This window comes from Arvicanthis niloticus, chromosome 29 (genome assembly GCF_011762505.2).
Source record: "Arvicanthis niloticus isolate mArvNil1 chromosome 29, mArvNil1.pat.X, whole genome shotgun sequence".
NCBI lineage: Eukaryota > Metazoa > Chordata > Mammalia > Rodentia > Muridae > Arvicanthis > Arvicanthis niloticus.
This window is the reverse complement of record NC_133437.1, coordinates 16,252,453-16,270,874: the sequence shown is the minus strand read 5'-3', so window position 1 is coordinate 16,270,874 and position 18,422 is coordinate 16,252,453. Positions and strand designations below refer to the sequence as shown.

General features: G+C 43.1%; 1 protein-coding gene across 1 annotated transcript in view; it reads right to left on the bottom strand.

Moving 5' to 3' along the window:
- Positions 1 to 6,730: 6,730 nt before the first annotated feature.
- Positions 6,731 to 18,422, bottom strand: part of Acot12 (acyl-CoA thioesterase 12) — a 49,203-nt gene continuing 37,511 nt past the window's right edge. The window contains exons 10-15 of the mRNA XM_076927131.1: positions 17,562 to 17,625; positions 16,590 to 16,673; positions 11,107 to 11,240; positions 9,205 to 9,333; positions 7,775 to 7,901; positions 6,731 to 7,218 (exon numbers count right to left, since the gene is read on the bottom strand). Coding sequence (XP_076783246.1) covers positions 7,069 to 7,218; positions 7,775 to 7,901; positions 9,205 to 9,333; positions 11,107 to 11,240; positions 16,590 to 16,673; positions 17,562 to 17,625 — 688 coding nt within the window. The 3' untranslated portion in view covers positions 6,731 to 7,068. The remainder of the gene's footprint in view (positions 7,219 to 7,774; positions 7,902 to 9,204; positions 9,334 to 11,106; positions 11,241 to 16,589; positions 16,674 to 17,561; positions 17,626 to 18,422) is intronic.

Genomic DNA, 18,422 nt, shown 5'->3' with positions numbered 1-18,422 from the left:
AGGTGACAGAAAAAAAATTGACAAAAGTGTATAAGTTAGACAGTGGGGAAACAGGGAACCTAGAAGTGGAGTGGACATTCTTAGGGATGAGAAAAGATACATTTTACATGACCTTAATACAAAGACTAAAGAGAAGCCTGGGTTTTCCCAGTGAGTGACAAGAGTTCACTTATGAGGTAGGAGCAAGCCAACAACGGCTAATGAGCAGCAAAGAGGTCTGTGAATGTAATTCAGGAGGGTCATTATTGCCCTATGTAATCTCCCAAATAAATGACATGGAGACCTTGTTAACAAGCTTTAAGCACTATAGCTGGACAGATAGTCATCTGTTCTTCCCCTCTATGAAGTGGCTGGAAAAGGGTGAGGGGTAAGCTAGTTGGAGAAGGCCTAATAGGAGTAATGTCTTCTGAGCGATAGCCATCAATGTCTCTGTTTAATGCAACTGTGAGTTAGAGGTCTTGGCTGGGTAAGTTCCACAGATCTCAAGTTGGACAGTCTACATCCCTTAGCCCTTTGCTTGGAAGTCACTGATCTCAGTTGGCCTTAGAGCCACTGTATTATTCATCTCTCTCTTCCTTTTCCCAAACCAGCCACCAACCCTGATATGTGTGTCTCAAGATAGTGGCAAAGGTGTCAAAGGACAAGGCTGTTTGCAAAACACCCTTCAGGCCTTTGGCTGCATCATGTCTGCTAATATTCTGTTGAGGAATTACATGGCTAAGCTTAGAGACAGGTGATAAGAGAGTTCATTCAGTCCATGGAGGCAGGGATGGCAGAGAGAGACAGTGAACATTTCTAATGAATAACCTAAAGTACTATACAACCATATAGATCCTTGGGAGACACTGGTCATTCCTGTGATATGCAGAATTGCTCACCATAAGGGAACATGACGTGATGAAAGGCTAAACTGGGGACAGAGTGAAAGAAAGAGAAGGAAGAGAGGCAGGAAGACGAGTGATATCCAGATAAGAGAAGACAGTGGTTTGACTTGGTGTTGTGGTGATTACATTTATTTTATTTTAAAGATTTATTTAGTTTATGTATAAGAGTACACTGTAGCTGTCTTCAGACACACCAGAAGAGGGCATAGAATCCCATTACAGATGGTTATGAGCCACCTTGTGGTTGCTGGGAATTGAACTCAGGACCTCTGGAAGAGCAGTCAGTGCTTGCTCTTAATCACTGAGCCATCTCTCCAGTGGTTACATTTATTTAAAGTGTTCAGATTCTAGTAATATTGTTTAACATAGAAATGATTTCCTGGGGTGGGGCGGGTAGATGTACCTTGGACAGGCAGCAGACTTGAGTGTTTTAAGGACAATGACTTTGAGACAACAGTGTCTTGCTAAAAGCTCAAGTATATAATTAGCTGTTAGGGTTAGGATGGGTTAAGACAAGATGCAGAAGTGGGAGTCACTGGTGAACATTGAAAACCCTGAGGTGGACTGGTGGAGGCTAGAGACAGGAGAGGAGACCAAGGACAGAGCCCTGCTGGCCCCTACTGTTACTAGGTCTGATAGAGTGGGAACGGTTGAAGAGCAGGCTTTTGAGACTGTAGTTAGGGAATAGGAGAGTGGAAAGAAGTGGGGAGACTGGGAAAGGGAAGAGAAATTGTTCTGGGCTGATGTGGAGAGATTCCAACCCTGGTGATCAGAAGGGAGCTGAGGCAGAAAGGGAGTAGACGGGACTGTGAGAAGACACCTGCTTACAGGATCACACCTTCTGGGGAGGGGGTTGTTTCTAAAGTCCATGCTCTGGATCTGCAGGACACAAATACTCTCGAGTCCGTGTGCATTAGGAAACGTGCTGAGAGGGTCATCAGGGCCCTGGATGTCTGAACTGAGACAAGTCTACAATTTCCAGCTGCTCACAATGGAGGTGAACAATTGGGAGAGTCCTGCCATGGTTGGGATCTCCCACAGACTCTAAGCCGAGCATGGAAAGGAGAGAACAGAGTCAATATTCATCCTAGTTTTACATGTTTGTTTATTTATCTGTTTACTTATTTGCTTATTTTAAATCCTGATCGCATTTTTTTTAAAAGGCCACAAAACATAACTGAATGATGGCTTCAGTGCAAATGACACACTTCATCCTCTCAAGTATCAAGTAAGAAAGGAGTTCTCAATCTAAGATTTCTCTGACTAGTGAGAAGGGAGCTGAGTTAGGACCAGGAATTGTAAAGGCTCTGAGATTCTAAGTAAGCAAATATATAAATTTGGTATATCAATATATCAAAAGGCATGGGATCCTTTGATCAGGCCCAGAGGGCCATCTTGCTTGAGGCTCTGCAAACGACAGGAGCAGCCGTGCATGTGTGTCGCTTTCCTCGGCTCAGCAAGCCTAACAATGATGACAAGTTGTGCTGAAATGGATGCTCCAGACACAGAGGGGTTGTGAGACCCTGGACCTTGTATTTTCGGAGCAAGTGGCAAGCACTGTGTTCAGCAGGAAGGAGCCAGCCCCTTCCACCGACTTCTGCCAGAGTTAGCAGTTGACGTCCTGACGTCATACAGTGCGTATCTTGACCCGCTACTAGGAACTAGGGTACAGATGTCTCCCACTTTCACAGACCCTGAGAGAGATGCCTGCCCCAATGGTTCCAGTTATTTTCAAGTGAAAGAAACAATGAATAAACAAATTGTTATGAATAAACAATATTTTGCTTTAATAAACTATCCCAAGCTGTAAAACATACTCCTTTATGTATACCTTTTAAACATGTTTTCAAAATTATCCCTTAATCTACACCAATAACAATGTGTTAAGCTAGTGCTGGAAGAGATCACCCCTCTTGCTCACATTTCCCCTTTCCTCACCCAGCTGAGATTCCGTGAGAGGTCCTGTACTCGCTCCCTGGAAATCACCTATACCTCCGTCTCACTCAGCTTCTCCAACAAAGTCCCAACCCTGACAGGGCTCTCCTCACACTTCACTTCCACTGTGAGCCGGAAATAGGGACTGAATAGTGTGAGGCTGTATTATAAATGCATTCTAGTCTATTATAATTTTATTAAAATCAGTTATCATTTCCCACAGGCAGTTGATCACCAGGGAACACATGCTCTGATCAATTTTCACATTTCTTCCTCTTGATCTCTCTCTATGACAGAGGCGAAGGGAAAGGTTCTGCAGACAGCAGCTCAGCTGCATGAAGAAAGCCGGGCAGACTAAAGAAAAAGGAGGCCGCTTTTTAAGCCCCAAACCTTTGAGTCTTGTTCGAAGCACTGGAAAACACCTTTAACGTTCTGTAAAAATACCACAACACTCGAAAGGGAAAACCTACCATAATCCCCTCTCTTTTTAACCACCCCAGTTGTGGGCTTTAGTAAAGGAATCAAAGCAGGGCAGTGATGCTGGAGCATGAACTTCACATGTAATCACGGATGAGTGAAAATGGATGTAGGGCTTGTTCGACTGTTAATAATTCTGTTTGAGTAATTAAGACTATGAGTGTCTTTATACAGTGTTTCTCTATGTAAAGCAGAGCAAGTTTCTAATGAAATCTGCATTTAAGTGACTTCCTTTTTTGATCTTGAAAACCCTGTTTTTAATGTATTCTTTGATAATTTTATATATTATACAACAAAGTATGAATATATCCACCCCATCTCCCTCACACCCCATCCCCCTCAGTGCTCCCAACATGCTCTACTGTGGGTTTCATGTCCCTTTGTAAAAATTTAAATAGCACACAAAGTTCAATTAGTACAGCCCAAACGTGCATGTGTGTGGGGTTGTGGACTGTGAGCAACCCGCCTTGGCCACCCCTCTCCCCATAAAACAAAACGAGTCCCCCCTTCCCTAGGAGCTCTCACCAGCCAATAGCTCTTTAGTAAGCCTTGTAAACTGCTTCCCCATCCAAAAGGTAACTTTTTCTGTCCCTGTTCCCCAGCAGGGACCTCTGCTGAGCCAGTCAACTGCTTACTTTCGAATATCTATTTTCACTTAAAGCCTGGGCACTGGAGAGAGAGAGGGAGAGAGAGAGAATGATAGAGAGAGAGAGAGAGAGAGAGAGAGAGAGAGAGAGAGAGAGAGAGTGTCTTTGGGTCTCACTTGGTTCTCTGCTTTTCCTAGAATGAGCCAGAAGCAGTGTCCGTGGGAGTTGTCCAGAACGGACCCTTTGTTGGATATGGTCTCTGTCTCTCTGTCTTTCTCTCTCTCTCTCCATCCTCCCATCTCTCTCTCCCTCTTTCTCTCTTTTCTTCCCCCTCTCTCTGCAGGGGTGTGTGTCTGTGTGTGTGTGTGTGTGTGTGTGTGTGTGGTGGTGGTGGTGGTGTATGTGTGTGTATCTTTGGTTTGTGCTCACGTGTCTCTAGTCACCGTAAAATCAGTCCTCCCAGCACCCATCTCCCTCGCCCTGCTTTACTTTCCCAAATAGCAAGTCTTCCAACATTGCCTATCGTTTATTCATTTTATTCATGTATAATAAGTTCATTCTAACTGCTTGCAGAAGCTGCAGAGCACAGAGGTGCCTAGCAGAAAATATCTCAGTAGAGTGAGTAGAAATGCGTGGCCTACAAGGATAGCTCACTGTAAAGGGGCTCACGGTCAAACCTGACTACATTTGTCCAACCCCTGGGATCCACATGGTAGAAGGGTTGAGCTGGCTCCCAGAAGTTGTTCTCTGATCTACACACAGGTTAGTGACAATGCCCCTACCAATCAGATGATCACACAGAAAACAAATAAATTAAATATCATTAAAAGGCGTTTAAGACAATGCAAACCCAGGGCTATTGCGGTTAACAATGAGCATACTGTTACACTGTTTTGGACGCTAGGTTTAGTTTTGAAACAGCCAAAGAAGACCACAGCATGTTGCTGTCTTTTCCTGTATCATATTCTTACAAAGACAAGGGGTCCTAAAATGGAACATTTCAATTGAGGATGTGCTGAGTGATCCTGAAACAGCCAGGTATATGGGTTCTACATCTCTGCTCAGAAGCATAAACACGGAATCTCTTAGGAAGGTTAGAAAGAGTTGTTTACTAGGAGGTTAAATGAAATTGAGAAAACAGCAGGACCTGCCTACTCCCTAGAACTGGGACAAACTGAGCAGTCCGTGAAGATGGACATGTCTCGTGCCCGGACCCAGACTGAACAATGTAGATGAGCAAGTCTCGTGCCTGGACCTCCCATTCCAGTTGGGACCAACCTTGTGCAACCAGCAGTATTAGAATGGTGGCTGGTGACTAAAGACCTGCTTTTACAAATTCATTTAGTTTTAAGGCATTAGTGAGGGTAACGATGATCATATCAATGAATGTAGGTGGGTATAGACTATGTCCACGTCACCTCGACTATGTCCATGTCACCTAGCCGACCCAGTGCGACTGTCACTTCACCAACCACTGTCTGGAGATAGTCAGTGGAAAATTCTAGAGTTAAGTAAGTTATAAACTTTTTTCCTGCAGCACTTTGTGTCTCATGTTGAAATTAGTCCTGTCGGGAGAATGAACAATCGTTTGTCACTTAATATCCCTGTCACAATACTGCAGTACTCCTCCTGTTCACGACAGAAGGCCAACCATAAATAGCTAATGCTCCTCACAGTGTCTACAGAATTCACCTCAGCTTAGCTCATTGGTACCTGCAGGCCCTGCATCAGCTCTACTCCCCTCAGGAAAAAGGGAGAAAGGCAAGCCCAGCACGGTAAGACATGGTGAGAAGGAACTCATATTCCCAGGTTCCAGCATAAGTGCACTGTTATGATGGCTCGATTTTATTAGAGGCTTTTGTGAATCTCTAATTTATAAATTAAACTTCTTCCAAAGTATGTGGTATGGGAACAAACCTAGGACAAGTGACAACGTTCCGAGAGTTTATACCCATTCTGGGTAAGGCGGGTCCTGACAACTGGATCTACCTCTCAATGTGAGCCAGCTAAAGTTACTCAAGTATTTCTGTTTCTGTTCAGGAAACATTTCAAAAACTAAATTCGAAGACCAAGCCTACCCATATAGCATTTAGAAACCTCTTCATTTCAGAAGTCTGAAATGATAACACTAAGGTGTAGTGACATATAAGCCCCTTATTACCAAATCTTTTAACTTTTAGAATTAAAATATCTCCAGAAGTCTTTTTAGTTCTAGAATGTTTTATTCTATGCATCTACTCTGATGATATATAAATAGTAATTTATAAAATTAGAACATGGTCTAAAGTTTACATACAGGAAAATCTTAAGACAGATAAGTAAAAAACTGTACCTAGTCCCAGATTATTCAAGTGGGCATGTGGGAGCAGGCAGGGGAGCAGGGGTAGAGATCTGGGGAGCTCAAAGCGGGATAGCCCTAACCTGTCTCTTGCTCTCAACTCTGATGGAGATCTCCTTCCATTTGAAGAAGGCTCACCTGACACATTCTGCTTGGTCTTATGAGTTAAGACACATCATGGTGTAGAATGACAAATGCTGACGTCTAGTCAATAGAGTACTGATGGAATAGAGACAAAGAAGAGGAACTCAGTTATTATTCTGTCTGTCACATCACACTTTACAGGTGCTCAGCGTGTGCATGTATAGAAATAGATACTCAATTGGCCCACTACCTGGAATATATGTAAAACGACAAGAGGAAAGTAGTTCCTATTACTAAAACTGATTGGATCCCATTATGTTTTAATGCTTCCTAATTTAAAGTTCTAAAACTTGGAAATACATCTTCTCAGAGACCCCTGACAAAGGTGTCTGCTGCCCGTGGAATAGTATTAAACATTCACCAGCTTTTAACCCACCATTTTGCATTTTATAAACTCATCATTGCAGAATACACATTGAGTTTCTGTAATCCAGAGCCCTCTGGGATAGTGTTAACTAGTTTTGTGCCATTTTATAGATCACGTGATATCGCATCTAGGCAATTTCCCAGTGTCCGTACAGTAGCGCTTTAGAGATTTTGTAGTTCGGCTCCAGACCACCAGAATACACTTTGGTTTTTAATCTCTTCATAACTGCATTTTGCTTAGGCTGATACTAAATCATTGTATGGCCCCAAAGCTTGCCAAGTAAAAAGGATAAGGACACACTTGGAATTAAATTGCAGGTAATTGAGAGTTGACCATTTATAACACACTTTTAAGTCCATCATGAGTGGCATTCTCTAGAAATTTTATACAAGAGGCTGCGGCTTCCTCAATGGATTTTGACCAGCCACCAATATTGCCAGCAAAATAAGGGAGGATGCTGTCTGACATCTGGTTCAGGTATGCCACCTGCGTTAAAGAGAAAATACAGCATGTTGAGTTTTTACTGACTTGGAGAAGTTTCTTTTTTTTTTATTTGGGTATTTTATTTACATTTCAGATGCCATCCCCTTTCCCCATTTCCCCTCCCCAGAAAACCCCTATCCCATGCCCCCTTTTCCTTTTTGCTTTTATACAATTTTTTAAAAATGTTAATCAAAGGCTTTATAAGTTTGGTAATGCTCAATCAGAAGTGTAACCCAATACCCAACCTAGATATATCAACTATCTTTGACTGGTGGAGACACGTGAACATCTGACTCCATGCCCCCTCCTCTTTCTCTCTCTTTCTCTCTCTCATCACCTAGCTTCTCCTCTCCTTCTCCTTCTCCTTCTCCTTACTCTTGGAGAACTTTCAAGCATGAGACTGAAACTGTTGGTGAATGAATCTGGAAGGAGGGAAGAGGGGTCTTTTAGAGAGGACACACATTATAGGACAGTGATGGATAGGAGATCTGGGGGAATTGAGGAGGTCTTCTCATAGCCATGAGAATGAATTAAGGCACAAATATTTCATCAAACATACAGTGCACGAATTGCTGTCCACAGCCTGGATGAGAAACCCAGCACAAATGACCTCGCTTCTGATGCACTGTGGAGATGGCGGGACAGACGACAGCATAACTGATGTTAGAGCCACAGTGTAGGTGTTGCTGAAAGATAAGAGCACATGTTCTAACTCTGTGGGAATGGTTGTTAGACAGGACAGCTCTATAGTTACTGGTATTTTATTAATCTAGTTTTGTGGTTCTGAGGATTAAATTCAGGGCCTTCTGCATGCTAGGCTCTGTTATCCAGTGCTGGCTATATCTTCAATCCTTGGGAAAGACTCACTGTCCCTGCAGAAGTGAGCTCTGAAAACCAGATTTTCCTGGATGAGTGGTCCACATCAAAAACCCTTCTCTAAAGAGATATTCCAACGTAGGGGGTGAGGTAGCATCACAAGGCTAGAGTTGCTAAAGTTTTTCTGTGTCCTAACAGGTTGTGATGTCAGTTCCCTGTAATTTTTTAATTAAAAAGAAAAGCAACATTTAAACAATAAATGGATACAAGAGACTCAGAAATAAGAGTGGCCCTTCAGTCTGCCGAGCCCCAATCCTATCCTCTGGCTTGCAAATGACTTTTCTTTCTTACCTTCTGCCATGCAGCTCTCTAGATTTTATTAATGGATACATACAGGCAGCGTTAGCAAACACACACTCATAGATTGTTATACAAATATAGTCACTTTGCAAACACAGCCCATAACTTGATTTTCCTACTTAACAATAAACATGTTGAGACCTTTTAATATCTGTGCTCCCATGACTTCTTTATCCTTGTTGGAGGTTGCACGTCTCTGTGTTGTGGACTTATCATCATTTATAAGATCAACATCAATTTATTTGTCTCTTTCGACATAATAGAAGATGTTACTGTGAGCATCTATGTACATTAGTCCATATGTGTGGGGAGATTATCTGAGGCACTGCTCTTTGGATCCCATGCTCTGTGTGGTCCAGTGTCCATGGGAAGGCCATGTTCAAATTCTGAATCCTGGCCCTGGCACACAGTGGGAAGTTTAGATAGCGAATGCAGCAGGGCCTTTGCGATTCTAAGTCAACTTCTGGTGTCACCACTCCTCTTGCTGACTTTACTGATAACAAGGGGCAGATCTTGAAAGTTTTTCTTCAAGACTTTAATTAATATTAAGCATTTTATTAATATTATTTTATTAATATTGACCTTAATATCTGAGCAGAAGGAAGCTGCTTCAGAATGCCGATGAGTCCTTTGCACACAGCTCACAATACATGAATGCATATCAAAATGGTAACTAAAGATTCATATATTTAAAACAGACCGATGAATGTGATTGAAGACCAGAACCATCCATGAAGGCTTTCTTGTCTTCGTATCCCATTTCTAGTCTCCAACAGACAGAGCCAGGATGTCACATGAGCCAAATATACTCACTCATCTTTGAGGGGCTTTCTTCGTGACAAAAGTACCACAAAGTCCTTGGGTTTGTCTCCATTTACCACCGAGCAGGTGATGTGATAGATCTGATCGTCCTCGCTCACCTGGTCTATGACGTCACAAGATCTGTGCGGACAGAACAGTATTCAACCACATTCTGTCTACCTGCTAGAATACGGTTTGATTAGTTATTGGCACAATCTCCTTCTTGACGTCTGTATTCATCTGTGTGCTGACCCCCAGCACACACATAGACAATGCTTGAAGGCTGACTTTGGAACAAGCTGCTTGTTCAGAAGGAGTAATTTTGCATGTGATAGAAAGAAAGTGCCAGCTATCTGGCTCCAAGATCATGTCCCTCAAAACTCCAGAGGAAGGTAATAACCTTTTCACAAATTTCTTTTTTTTTTTTTTTCTAGGATCAAGTAAAACATTTTGAGGACAAGTGGGATATAAAGCCAGTCCGAGCACTAGGGAAAGAGATAGACTGTACTGGGAAGCAACTTTGAAACTAAACCACTTGCTTTGCTTTTGAATCTCAGGCCACTGTGTGCTGGCTGTATTAAGTTAGACAAGTCATGTGATTATCTCATCTGTACAATGGGGATAATACTATCTAGGGAGTTATTGTGAGAGTTAAGTGCAAACACTTCCTGCAGACCCGGAGTCTTAAGTAGATAGACAAAGCAAGTTCACTGAATTCAAATGAACTCACTGGTTTCTCCATTCATTTATTTTTCATTTAAGTGGAATGCCAAGTGAACCAGAATTGTGAGAGAAGAGTTTGAAAGAAGTTGTTGAAAGGCAAGATATCTTGTCTTTGAGATGCTGCAGTGCTCTGTATCCTAGGAGGCTAGACCTGAGTGTAATCTGTTACTGCAGGGTATGGCACACAAGGTTCCGAGCTCCATTGTCATCCCTAGGACCTGTGACAACACCAAAACCTTTGGTGCTCAAGTCCCTTACATACAGTGAGTGACACAGCATTTTAATTATAACATATGTATATCCTTCACTTCAGTATGCTCTAAACCATCTCTATATCACTTCTGGAATGTAAATTATATGTTGATAGTTGCTATACTATTTAAAGAATGAAGTAAAAGAAATCTTCCCATGCTTGATGCTGACTCAACTCCCCAACGTACACGCACACGCACGCACACACCCATGCACACATACATGCATGCACACACACATGCACACATACATGCATGCACACACATACATGCACATACACACATGCACACACACACACACACACACACACACACACACACACACACCACTCTTTAGGTATTCACATATGCAGATGCAGGCCTCATAGATGGTATGATCAACCACATTCCAGCAAAGTGGGATGGAAGATAGAGCTCCAGAAACAACAAGACAGAAAGCTGTGGGAGAAAAGTGGGCGGACAGGAGCAGGCCATGACTGGATCACTGGGAGCGCATCAAGCATCATCGTCCTCCAGGACTCACTGCTAACTTAGCAGCTTCTCACTGAGACTTATGGCTTGGCAGGAAGAGAGTTCTGCGAAGCCTTTGGATACCTCCTCAAGAGCCACGAGGCTGGGGAGTGAAGCGAAAGAGTGTGTGTGACAGAGCCCGGCTGAGCTGGATCTCAGAAATAGGAACAAAATCAACTTTGAAGTTGTCAGGGATAGCACAACAGATGTTGACCACCTATGCTAATTCAATACAGATGGAAGCAGATGAGTGTAATAATTGGGTTTTATAAAAGTCTCATGCAGCAGCTTAGGCAGAACAAGTTCTAAAATTTCTCTACATTTCTGAAACAATACGCCATGCAATGAGCAGTGGAGAAGAATTACAACTGGAGTTATCTTTCCCACAGTGTCAGGCTTGATCAAGAAAAACATTTAGGTTTGTTCTTACATATAATGGGGGTCCCATAAAGGCCTCTTTGTGAAGTCAGACAAGAGATGGTAAGCCATGTGTGCTGGACTGGCAACGTGCTTCTCAACCTTAACAGATATGGCATCTTGCTCCTCCAGGGTATATATTTTTATCTAAAAAATAGGAAGAAAAAATAGAAGAGGAAAAAATATTTTTTACTTTAAAGACACACACACACACACACACACACACACACACACACACACACACACATTTATGCACAAAGGTGAATGGGCAGTCATATGTGCTTGCCTGTACCAGGTTAGGCATCTATGTGGTCAACTACAATCTCCCTTCAATCTTGGATGCTAGTTCTGTGACATCTAAATAATACATGGGCTAGTTAATTTGCATCAAGTTTTGTTGTTGTTGTTGTTAATGAAAAATAAAGAACAAAAGCTTTTCTCTCTTGATATCTGTGATATTTCCTGCCTCCACACACTAAAAACAGAGAATGACATCAGGACACTACACAGTCCCTTTTACCCTAAGACTGGATTGCAGTGCTTTCCCGGGGTATCAGGCTTGTCTTCGAGTGGGCTAAAGGGACCCAGGAAACAAACCAATGATCTCTAGGACAAACTTAATTTCTCAGAAGGACCCATAGAACATACTTTTTTAGTGCAAAGCATTATTTGCTTTCTGAATCTCGAGGCCAATTTTTAATATGTAGTATCTGTTAGATAAGCAGTAGCCACTTGATATACACTAAAACACTAATGTCATTTCTGTGGCTCTGAGCTTCTTCCTCCCTCCTCCTCCCCCTCCTCCTCTTCCTCTCCCTCCTCCTCCTCCTTTCTCCTCCTCCCCCTCCTCCTCTTCTTCCCCCTCCTCCTCCTTTTCCTCTTCCTCCTCTCCCTCCTCCTCTTCCTCCCCCTCCTCCTCTTCCTCCCCTCCTCCTCCTTTTCCTCTTCCTCCTCTCCCTCCTCCTCTTCCTCCCCCTCCTCCTCTTCCTCCCCTCCTCCTCCTTTTCCTCTTCCTCCTCTTCCTCCTCCTCTTCCTCCCCCTCCTCCTCTTCCTCCCCCTCCTCCTCTTCCTCCCCCTTTTCCTTCTCCTCTTCCTCCTCTCCCTCCTCCTCTTCCTCCCCCTCCTCCTCCTTCTCCTCTTCCTCCTCTCCCTCCTCCTCCTTCCTCCCCCTCCTCCTCCTCCTCCTTCTCCTCCTCCTCCTTCCAGTTATCAGAGCTATGTGCTCCACTAACAGCGCATTTTTATTCTGCTCATTTCCCCCATTTCTTTCAGGGTGATTTGAAGTTAGTGTTGAAAATTTCTATCTTATAATCATTACCATGGCAACAGACTGTGAAAAGACAAACAAACATGAGGTTAGGACTCCAACCACAGGAATCAGGCAGATGGAAAGAGATCAAGCTGTGAAGAGCTGACCTCTATTGAATCATATATCTGTATCTAAACACAGTATCATCCTTGCTACTAGAATGAAGAAAGAAAAAAATCACAACTACAGTGCTTAGACAGCAAACAAGTAACCACCCGCTTCTGTAAACATCCCTTCCAGGCCTTGTGTATCTTCCGTTCCAGCCTGAAAAGAAAGGCCTAGCCCAGCCTGTGAGCACTTGCTGAATACAAACAAACCCAGGTGGGACTCCTCCTGGCTGTCATCATCACAGAACCTAAAGGAGACATATTGGTGTAAATCCAGAAAGGAGCTTAGAGGCCAGGTGTCTCCAGGCTTGGATCTCTATGCACAGCCAAGCTAGTGGAACTGGTCACATGGTCGCCTTGGGACTGCTTGCTTTGATGAATCAGGGTGTGCAGAGAGATTGTGCTATTGAGCTGAACAATTGCTTAGAGTTGCATTATGGCACCCTCCTGCCTGCACTTCTATGGTAGAGTCCTAGTCTCTTGTACCTTGTAATATGACTTTATATGGCAAAAGGTCTTTGCCAATATAATTTGCTAAACTGAGGTCGCATTGCAGTAGGGTAGGCCCACTATGACCGATGTCTTTATATAGAAGGGAAGCCGGACACAGACCTGCACACAGGGAGGAAGCCACGTGGAAATGAAGGCATCTGTGAGCCAAGGAACCGGCACAGCTCTAGAAGCCGGGTAAGAGGTGAGGAACCAGTCTCCTCAGCAGCAACCAGGGTGCCTCCATCTTGATCGTGGAATACTGGCTTTCACAAGGGAGCCCCTGTAGATTCCTGTTGTTTCAGTAACCCAGTAACCAGTCCTCCATTGTGATTGCCTTAGGCAATTAAACCAGCAATCTTCCAGCAAGTTGCTTGCCAGCTTGTAGACATATTTTATCCTTGAGCCAAAAGGAGTAGCCACCAGGTAATTCTGCCTTTATAGATGGAGCTCACTGACTTACCCTGTGCCAAGATCCATAGTGGATGAATGAGAAAGTAAAGAAGGTAGAAGGAAGTCCTTCTCATTATCCTGCTACCTGAACCAATGCCACAGATGCAAAGAAGACAAAGAAAGGCCGTGGTTCATTTGGGGTCTCTTTAAATTTGCCAAAGAAAAGGCACTAGGGTGATTTGAAGAAAATGCTTCATATGAGACTCTGGATACTTGTTCTCCAGTTGGCAGCTGTTTGGGAAGGATTAGGAAGTATGGTCTTCTTGGAGAAGGTGTATCACTGGGGTGAACTTAAGGTTTTAGCAGCCTCTGCCATTTCTAGTGTATTCTTTCTGCCTCCTACTTGAGGCTGAGATGTGAACTCTCTTTCTTGCCCGCCACTCCTCACGTCTTTGCTCTGCCGTCGTGGATTCTAACTCTCTAGAACATAAACCCATAAGACATTTTCTTCTGGAAGTTGTCTTGATCATATTGTCTTATCACAGCAGCAGACAGTGACCAGTCCAGCCAGCTTTGTCTTCATGGAAAGATGCTTCAAGAACAGCTGTTCAAGAAGGTGGCCTCCCTTTGCTCATAGGGGTGGAGGTAGACACCTTTCATAGCCAACTCCAGTGTTTGGAGTTTATTCTCTGAAATGAAATGTAAGTAGTCCAGACTCACTGATACGAGCTGCCCCGAGAAGACCCTCTTTCATCATAGCAACGCTCTGCTCCAATCTCCGGATGTGAGTCGGTGTTACAATGAAGAGGAAATAACTAGACGTTTTAGACTTTCCAATTGTTATGTTGTTGTTGAGATTACATTGTAGACGGGAAAATGAAACTACTTTTTTAGAGGCCTAATTCATGGAGGCAGCAGGGGATTACCATCGGTAGTAAGGGGTTGGGGATGGGCAGGTGGCATTCTAGGCCTGTCTGTCTCTTCCATCAGTGTCTGTGACCTAGATCACTGCTGCTCTGCTTCCTCTACCAGGTTGTTTTGGGGGGGGGGGTCATCCATGTATTTCTTGTTCTTGCCTTGTTTTCAGTTTGTTCTCAGAGTTCAGATATTCCATGCCTGTCACTCAGGGCCCTCGTGGTAATTTCTCACCCGGAGGACTCAACCCAAGCTACACACTGACTAGAAAGCCATCTTCCTCTTCACTCATGACACTTCCTCCAAGTGAAGCACACACCTCCAAGCTCCTTTGTTGTTGCTGTGTTTCTGTCTTCCTGTACCTTAACTTGACCAAGTTAGAGCTGGCCTCTGTGTGCTAAACACTATGGTATCCCACTGGTTTGTGAATGGCCTCCTGTTATTCTTCTGCAATTTCATGTGCACGTATGATGCTTCTAGACTTGTCTTTTACTTCTTACATTACTTCTAGTTGTTCCCACCCTTATATATAGACAATTACATATGCATTAAATCTTATAGTACTGTCTGATTTTATTATAAATATCAGACTTCAAATCCAATTACATTGAAAATAACAAGTTTTTAAAAAGTGGCTGTGGTGCTCACTGGTGATCCAGGTTCTTTGGAGGAAAATGAAAGAAGACCTTGGGTTCGAGGCCAGCTACATTGTAAGAGAGCTGGGGTGGGGGTGGGTAAAACCTGTTGGTCTGCCCAGAAACTAACAAAAAAGCAAGAGACTGATTTCATATCAAGAAAACAAAAGAAGGTATTTAGGCACCTTTTATGAGCAATAGTGACAAATCAATACTTAATTATTAAACCCGTTCCTGCATTGCTGAGTCCAGTAGACATGGAACCTATCTGAATCTGAAGGGCCTAAGAAAGACCCTGGAAAGATTCAATGGTGAGACCAAGGAAACAACCAAAGCAACAAAGAGGAAACACTCAGAAGAAGTCAAGGTCAGAACTTAAAATGACAAAAGGTAGCCTTAGAATTTACTTATAGTCCAAGGTGAGAGGCCTGTCTGACTCAACCACACTGAAACACCGAGGCATGGCTGAGGTCAGGTGGGATAGCAGCTGCAAACTTGGACTGTACCAGGACAGTTGGGACACCTGGTCATCCTGTTTTTTAAGGATTGTGTTTCACTGACAGTGATCAGCAGTCCATAGTTTCCCCAAAGCTGGAAATCCCGGTCATCTTCCAAGTATCAGGTACTACCATGGTCTGGGAATACAGTGGTTGAGCAAAATCTCCTCTAAAGCTTAGAGTCTAGTACAACAGGCACTGGCTTGCAAGAGTCTTCTAATATCCTAAATTTAAGGCCCAAATTGTACACACTTATTTCAGTTTGATAATAAGCAAAAATTATAGAAGTTGCTAAGAGAGAGATACAAAGAGCCAAGACAAGGAAGGCTTCCTTCTTACAAGTCTCATTTATTATCTTTTTGGGAAAAAGATCATTGAAAACCTAAATTTCAATGTACCATTTAAATATCAACTCACAGGAATTGTGGAAGAAACGCCACAAGACAGAAAAGAACTCAAAGATAAATTAGTCTGAAAGAGGCCATGTCGAAATGAGCTACTGAAGTTCTTGGAGTCGGGAGAGGATTTTGGAGAAGTAAGCGTCCTAGCTCACTGTGATGGTCTGTATATGCTTGGCTCCGGGTGTGACACCATTAGGAGGTGTGGCCTTGTTGGAGTAGGTGTGTCACTGTAGATGTGGGCTTTAAGCCCCTCATCCTAGCTACCTGGGAGCCAGTCTTCTCCTGTTTGCCTTTGGAATAAAATGTAGAACTTTCAGCTCCTTCTTCACCATGCCTACCTGGATGCTGTCATGCTCTCACTTTGATGATAATGGACAGAATCTCTGAACCTGTAGGCCAGGCCCAATTAAATGTCCTTTATAAGAGTTGCCTTGGTCATGGTGTCTGTTCACAGCAGTAAAACCCTAACTATGATACTCACCATGATCCTCAGGTTGGTAGATGGAGGTGCAGAGGAGGAAGTGAGAGGCAAGAGATGCGATGTGAGAATCCAGGCCTTCTAGGACATAGGAGTGTGTGGGGCAGGTGTGGAGTGCTGTAAGTCATCCAGCAGGAAGCTCATGGCTAGAAGGAGGTCCACTTTCAGAAACTGTTGCCCTTTGAGCAAAGCAGCAGGGGGCCCTAAAGCATGGACACCATGCCAACTTTAATTTGTTGTGACAGGAGCAGCACAAACCCTGGGCACTTACCTTCTCCAAGGTAGTCGTAATCTCCCAACCCCTTTTGGAGGCCAGATTTTTGAGAGCTTCCACATTTTTGTTACTTAAGGATCCCTAGAATACACATACAAAGGTAAAACTATGTGTTCAATATATAGGTTTGAGATCAAGCATTTTTTGCTTCAATAATAGCCAGTGTTGGAAGAGGTATATATTGAGCCAAAGTGAAAATGTTGAGCATAAGATAAACTATCTACTGCTAATATCTAACTTCTATCTCAAATTGCAGACGGGGTTAACTATGCACTCATCAAGTGTGTATGTGCCTAGACCGTATCCTGAGCCAAAACAAACAGATGCCGTTCAGTGTGATGTATAATAATGTGTGTGATAAGTAAACTTGGACCCCACATTAGATTTTAGTGTCAAAACTGTTCAAATGACTAATCCTTTTTTAATATTTATTTTTATTTTAGGTATATGGATACTTTGCCTGTATGCCTATCTAGGCGGCACGTGTGTGTATAGGGCTTTGAAGGCCAGAAAAGGGCATCAGATCTCCTGAAGCTGGAGATACAAATGGTTGTGAGCCTCTGTGTGATTCTGGGAATTAAGCCTGGGGCCTCTGGATGAGCTTCTACGGAGCCATCTCCCTAGCCCCAACTAATCCTTCTTGCTCTATAAAAGTTAAAATTCGTAAGCATGTCACTCATTGCAAACCAAGACCAGACAGACACTAGGTTGAAACATCACATGCCAGCTTGTGGCATACTGTCCTGGGGTCAGAATTTGGGAGCTGTTCACAGAGTTCAAACCTCGTAGTGGAATAACTAGTAGCTGATGACCTGTTTGGCATCATTTAGAAATGGAGGGTTATGCAGTTCACCTTGCCATCTAACCCATGCAGGTACAGACTGGATCTGTTAAACAAGTAGGTTTCTGCTTTTGTGATGGTGGGATATTTACATAAAGCACTCACATTCCAAACCATAAAGCTGTTACCTTTTTGCTTATATCCCATTGTGTGCTGAGTGGAGCTTCTTTCTTGTGGGAAATAACATATTTCCTGAAAAAGTAAAATATTAAGTAACAATCTTCTTCTTATGCCTAATACATGACCCATGATAATTTCTTGATTTGAAATTGACCATTTAAAAACATTCTCTTTGGTGAGATCAGGAAGAACCATTTCCAGGCTGGGCCATTTTAAACATTTAGGAAACATTAGGCCCTTTCCTTTCTGATTATGTGGGCACAAGGACCCTGGGCAGTGGCTTTTTGTCACATGACTTATCAGATAAGAAAAACCTATGAAATCTCCTATTTTTGTGGCAGAAATTTTCCTGCCCAATCTATTTTAAATATTAGAACATTAGGCTTATGATTGGACAGGGAAAAGGGAGGTGGAGCTAACCATGGGGGACAGAGGGATGCAGGAGGAGGAAGAAAAAAGAGGAAAATGGAAGTGGGTGTGAATCCTGTGGCTTTAGTATCCTCAGGTAGTTATGCATATCAAAAGGTTAGGATAATTGGAATAACTTGTCTAAATTGTGTGGGCATCTTGTGTATTGAGATTTTATTGATTTATAAATCTGGCTGGTTAAGTATAAGCATTAAGGGTTTTGATTTACTGGGTTACTGGGTTGCTGGGTATTGTGATATCTGTGAGGATGGTGGTTATTGTATGAGGCCAGGCCTAGAGCCATGGAGGCAGAGGCAACAGCCATGCCAACTTCTCGGGATCCGGGCCAGTGCCACTAAGACCGCCAGCTGGTGTTGAGCTTAGTGCAGGAACATAGTGGCATAGCCAGGAGCCAGGTGACTGTCTTTTTTTTTTAATATCTCCCACTACATATTTTATAT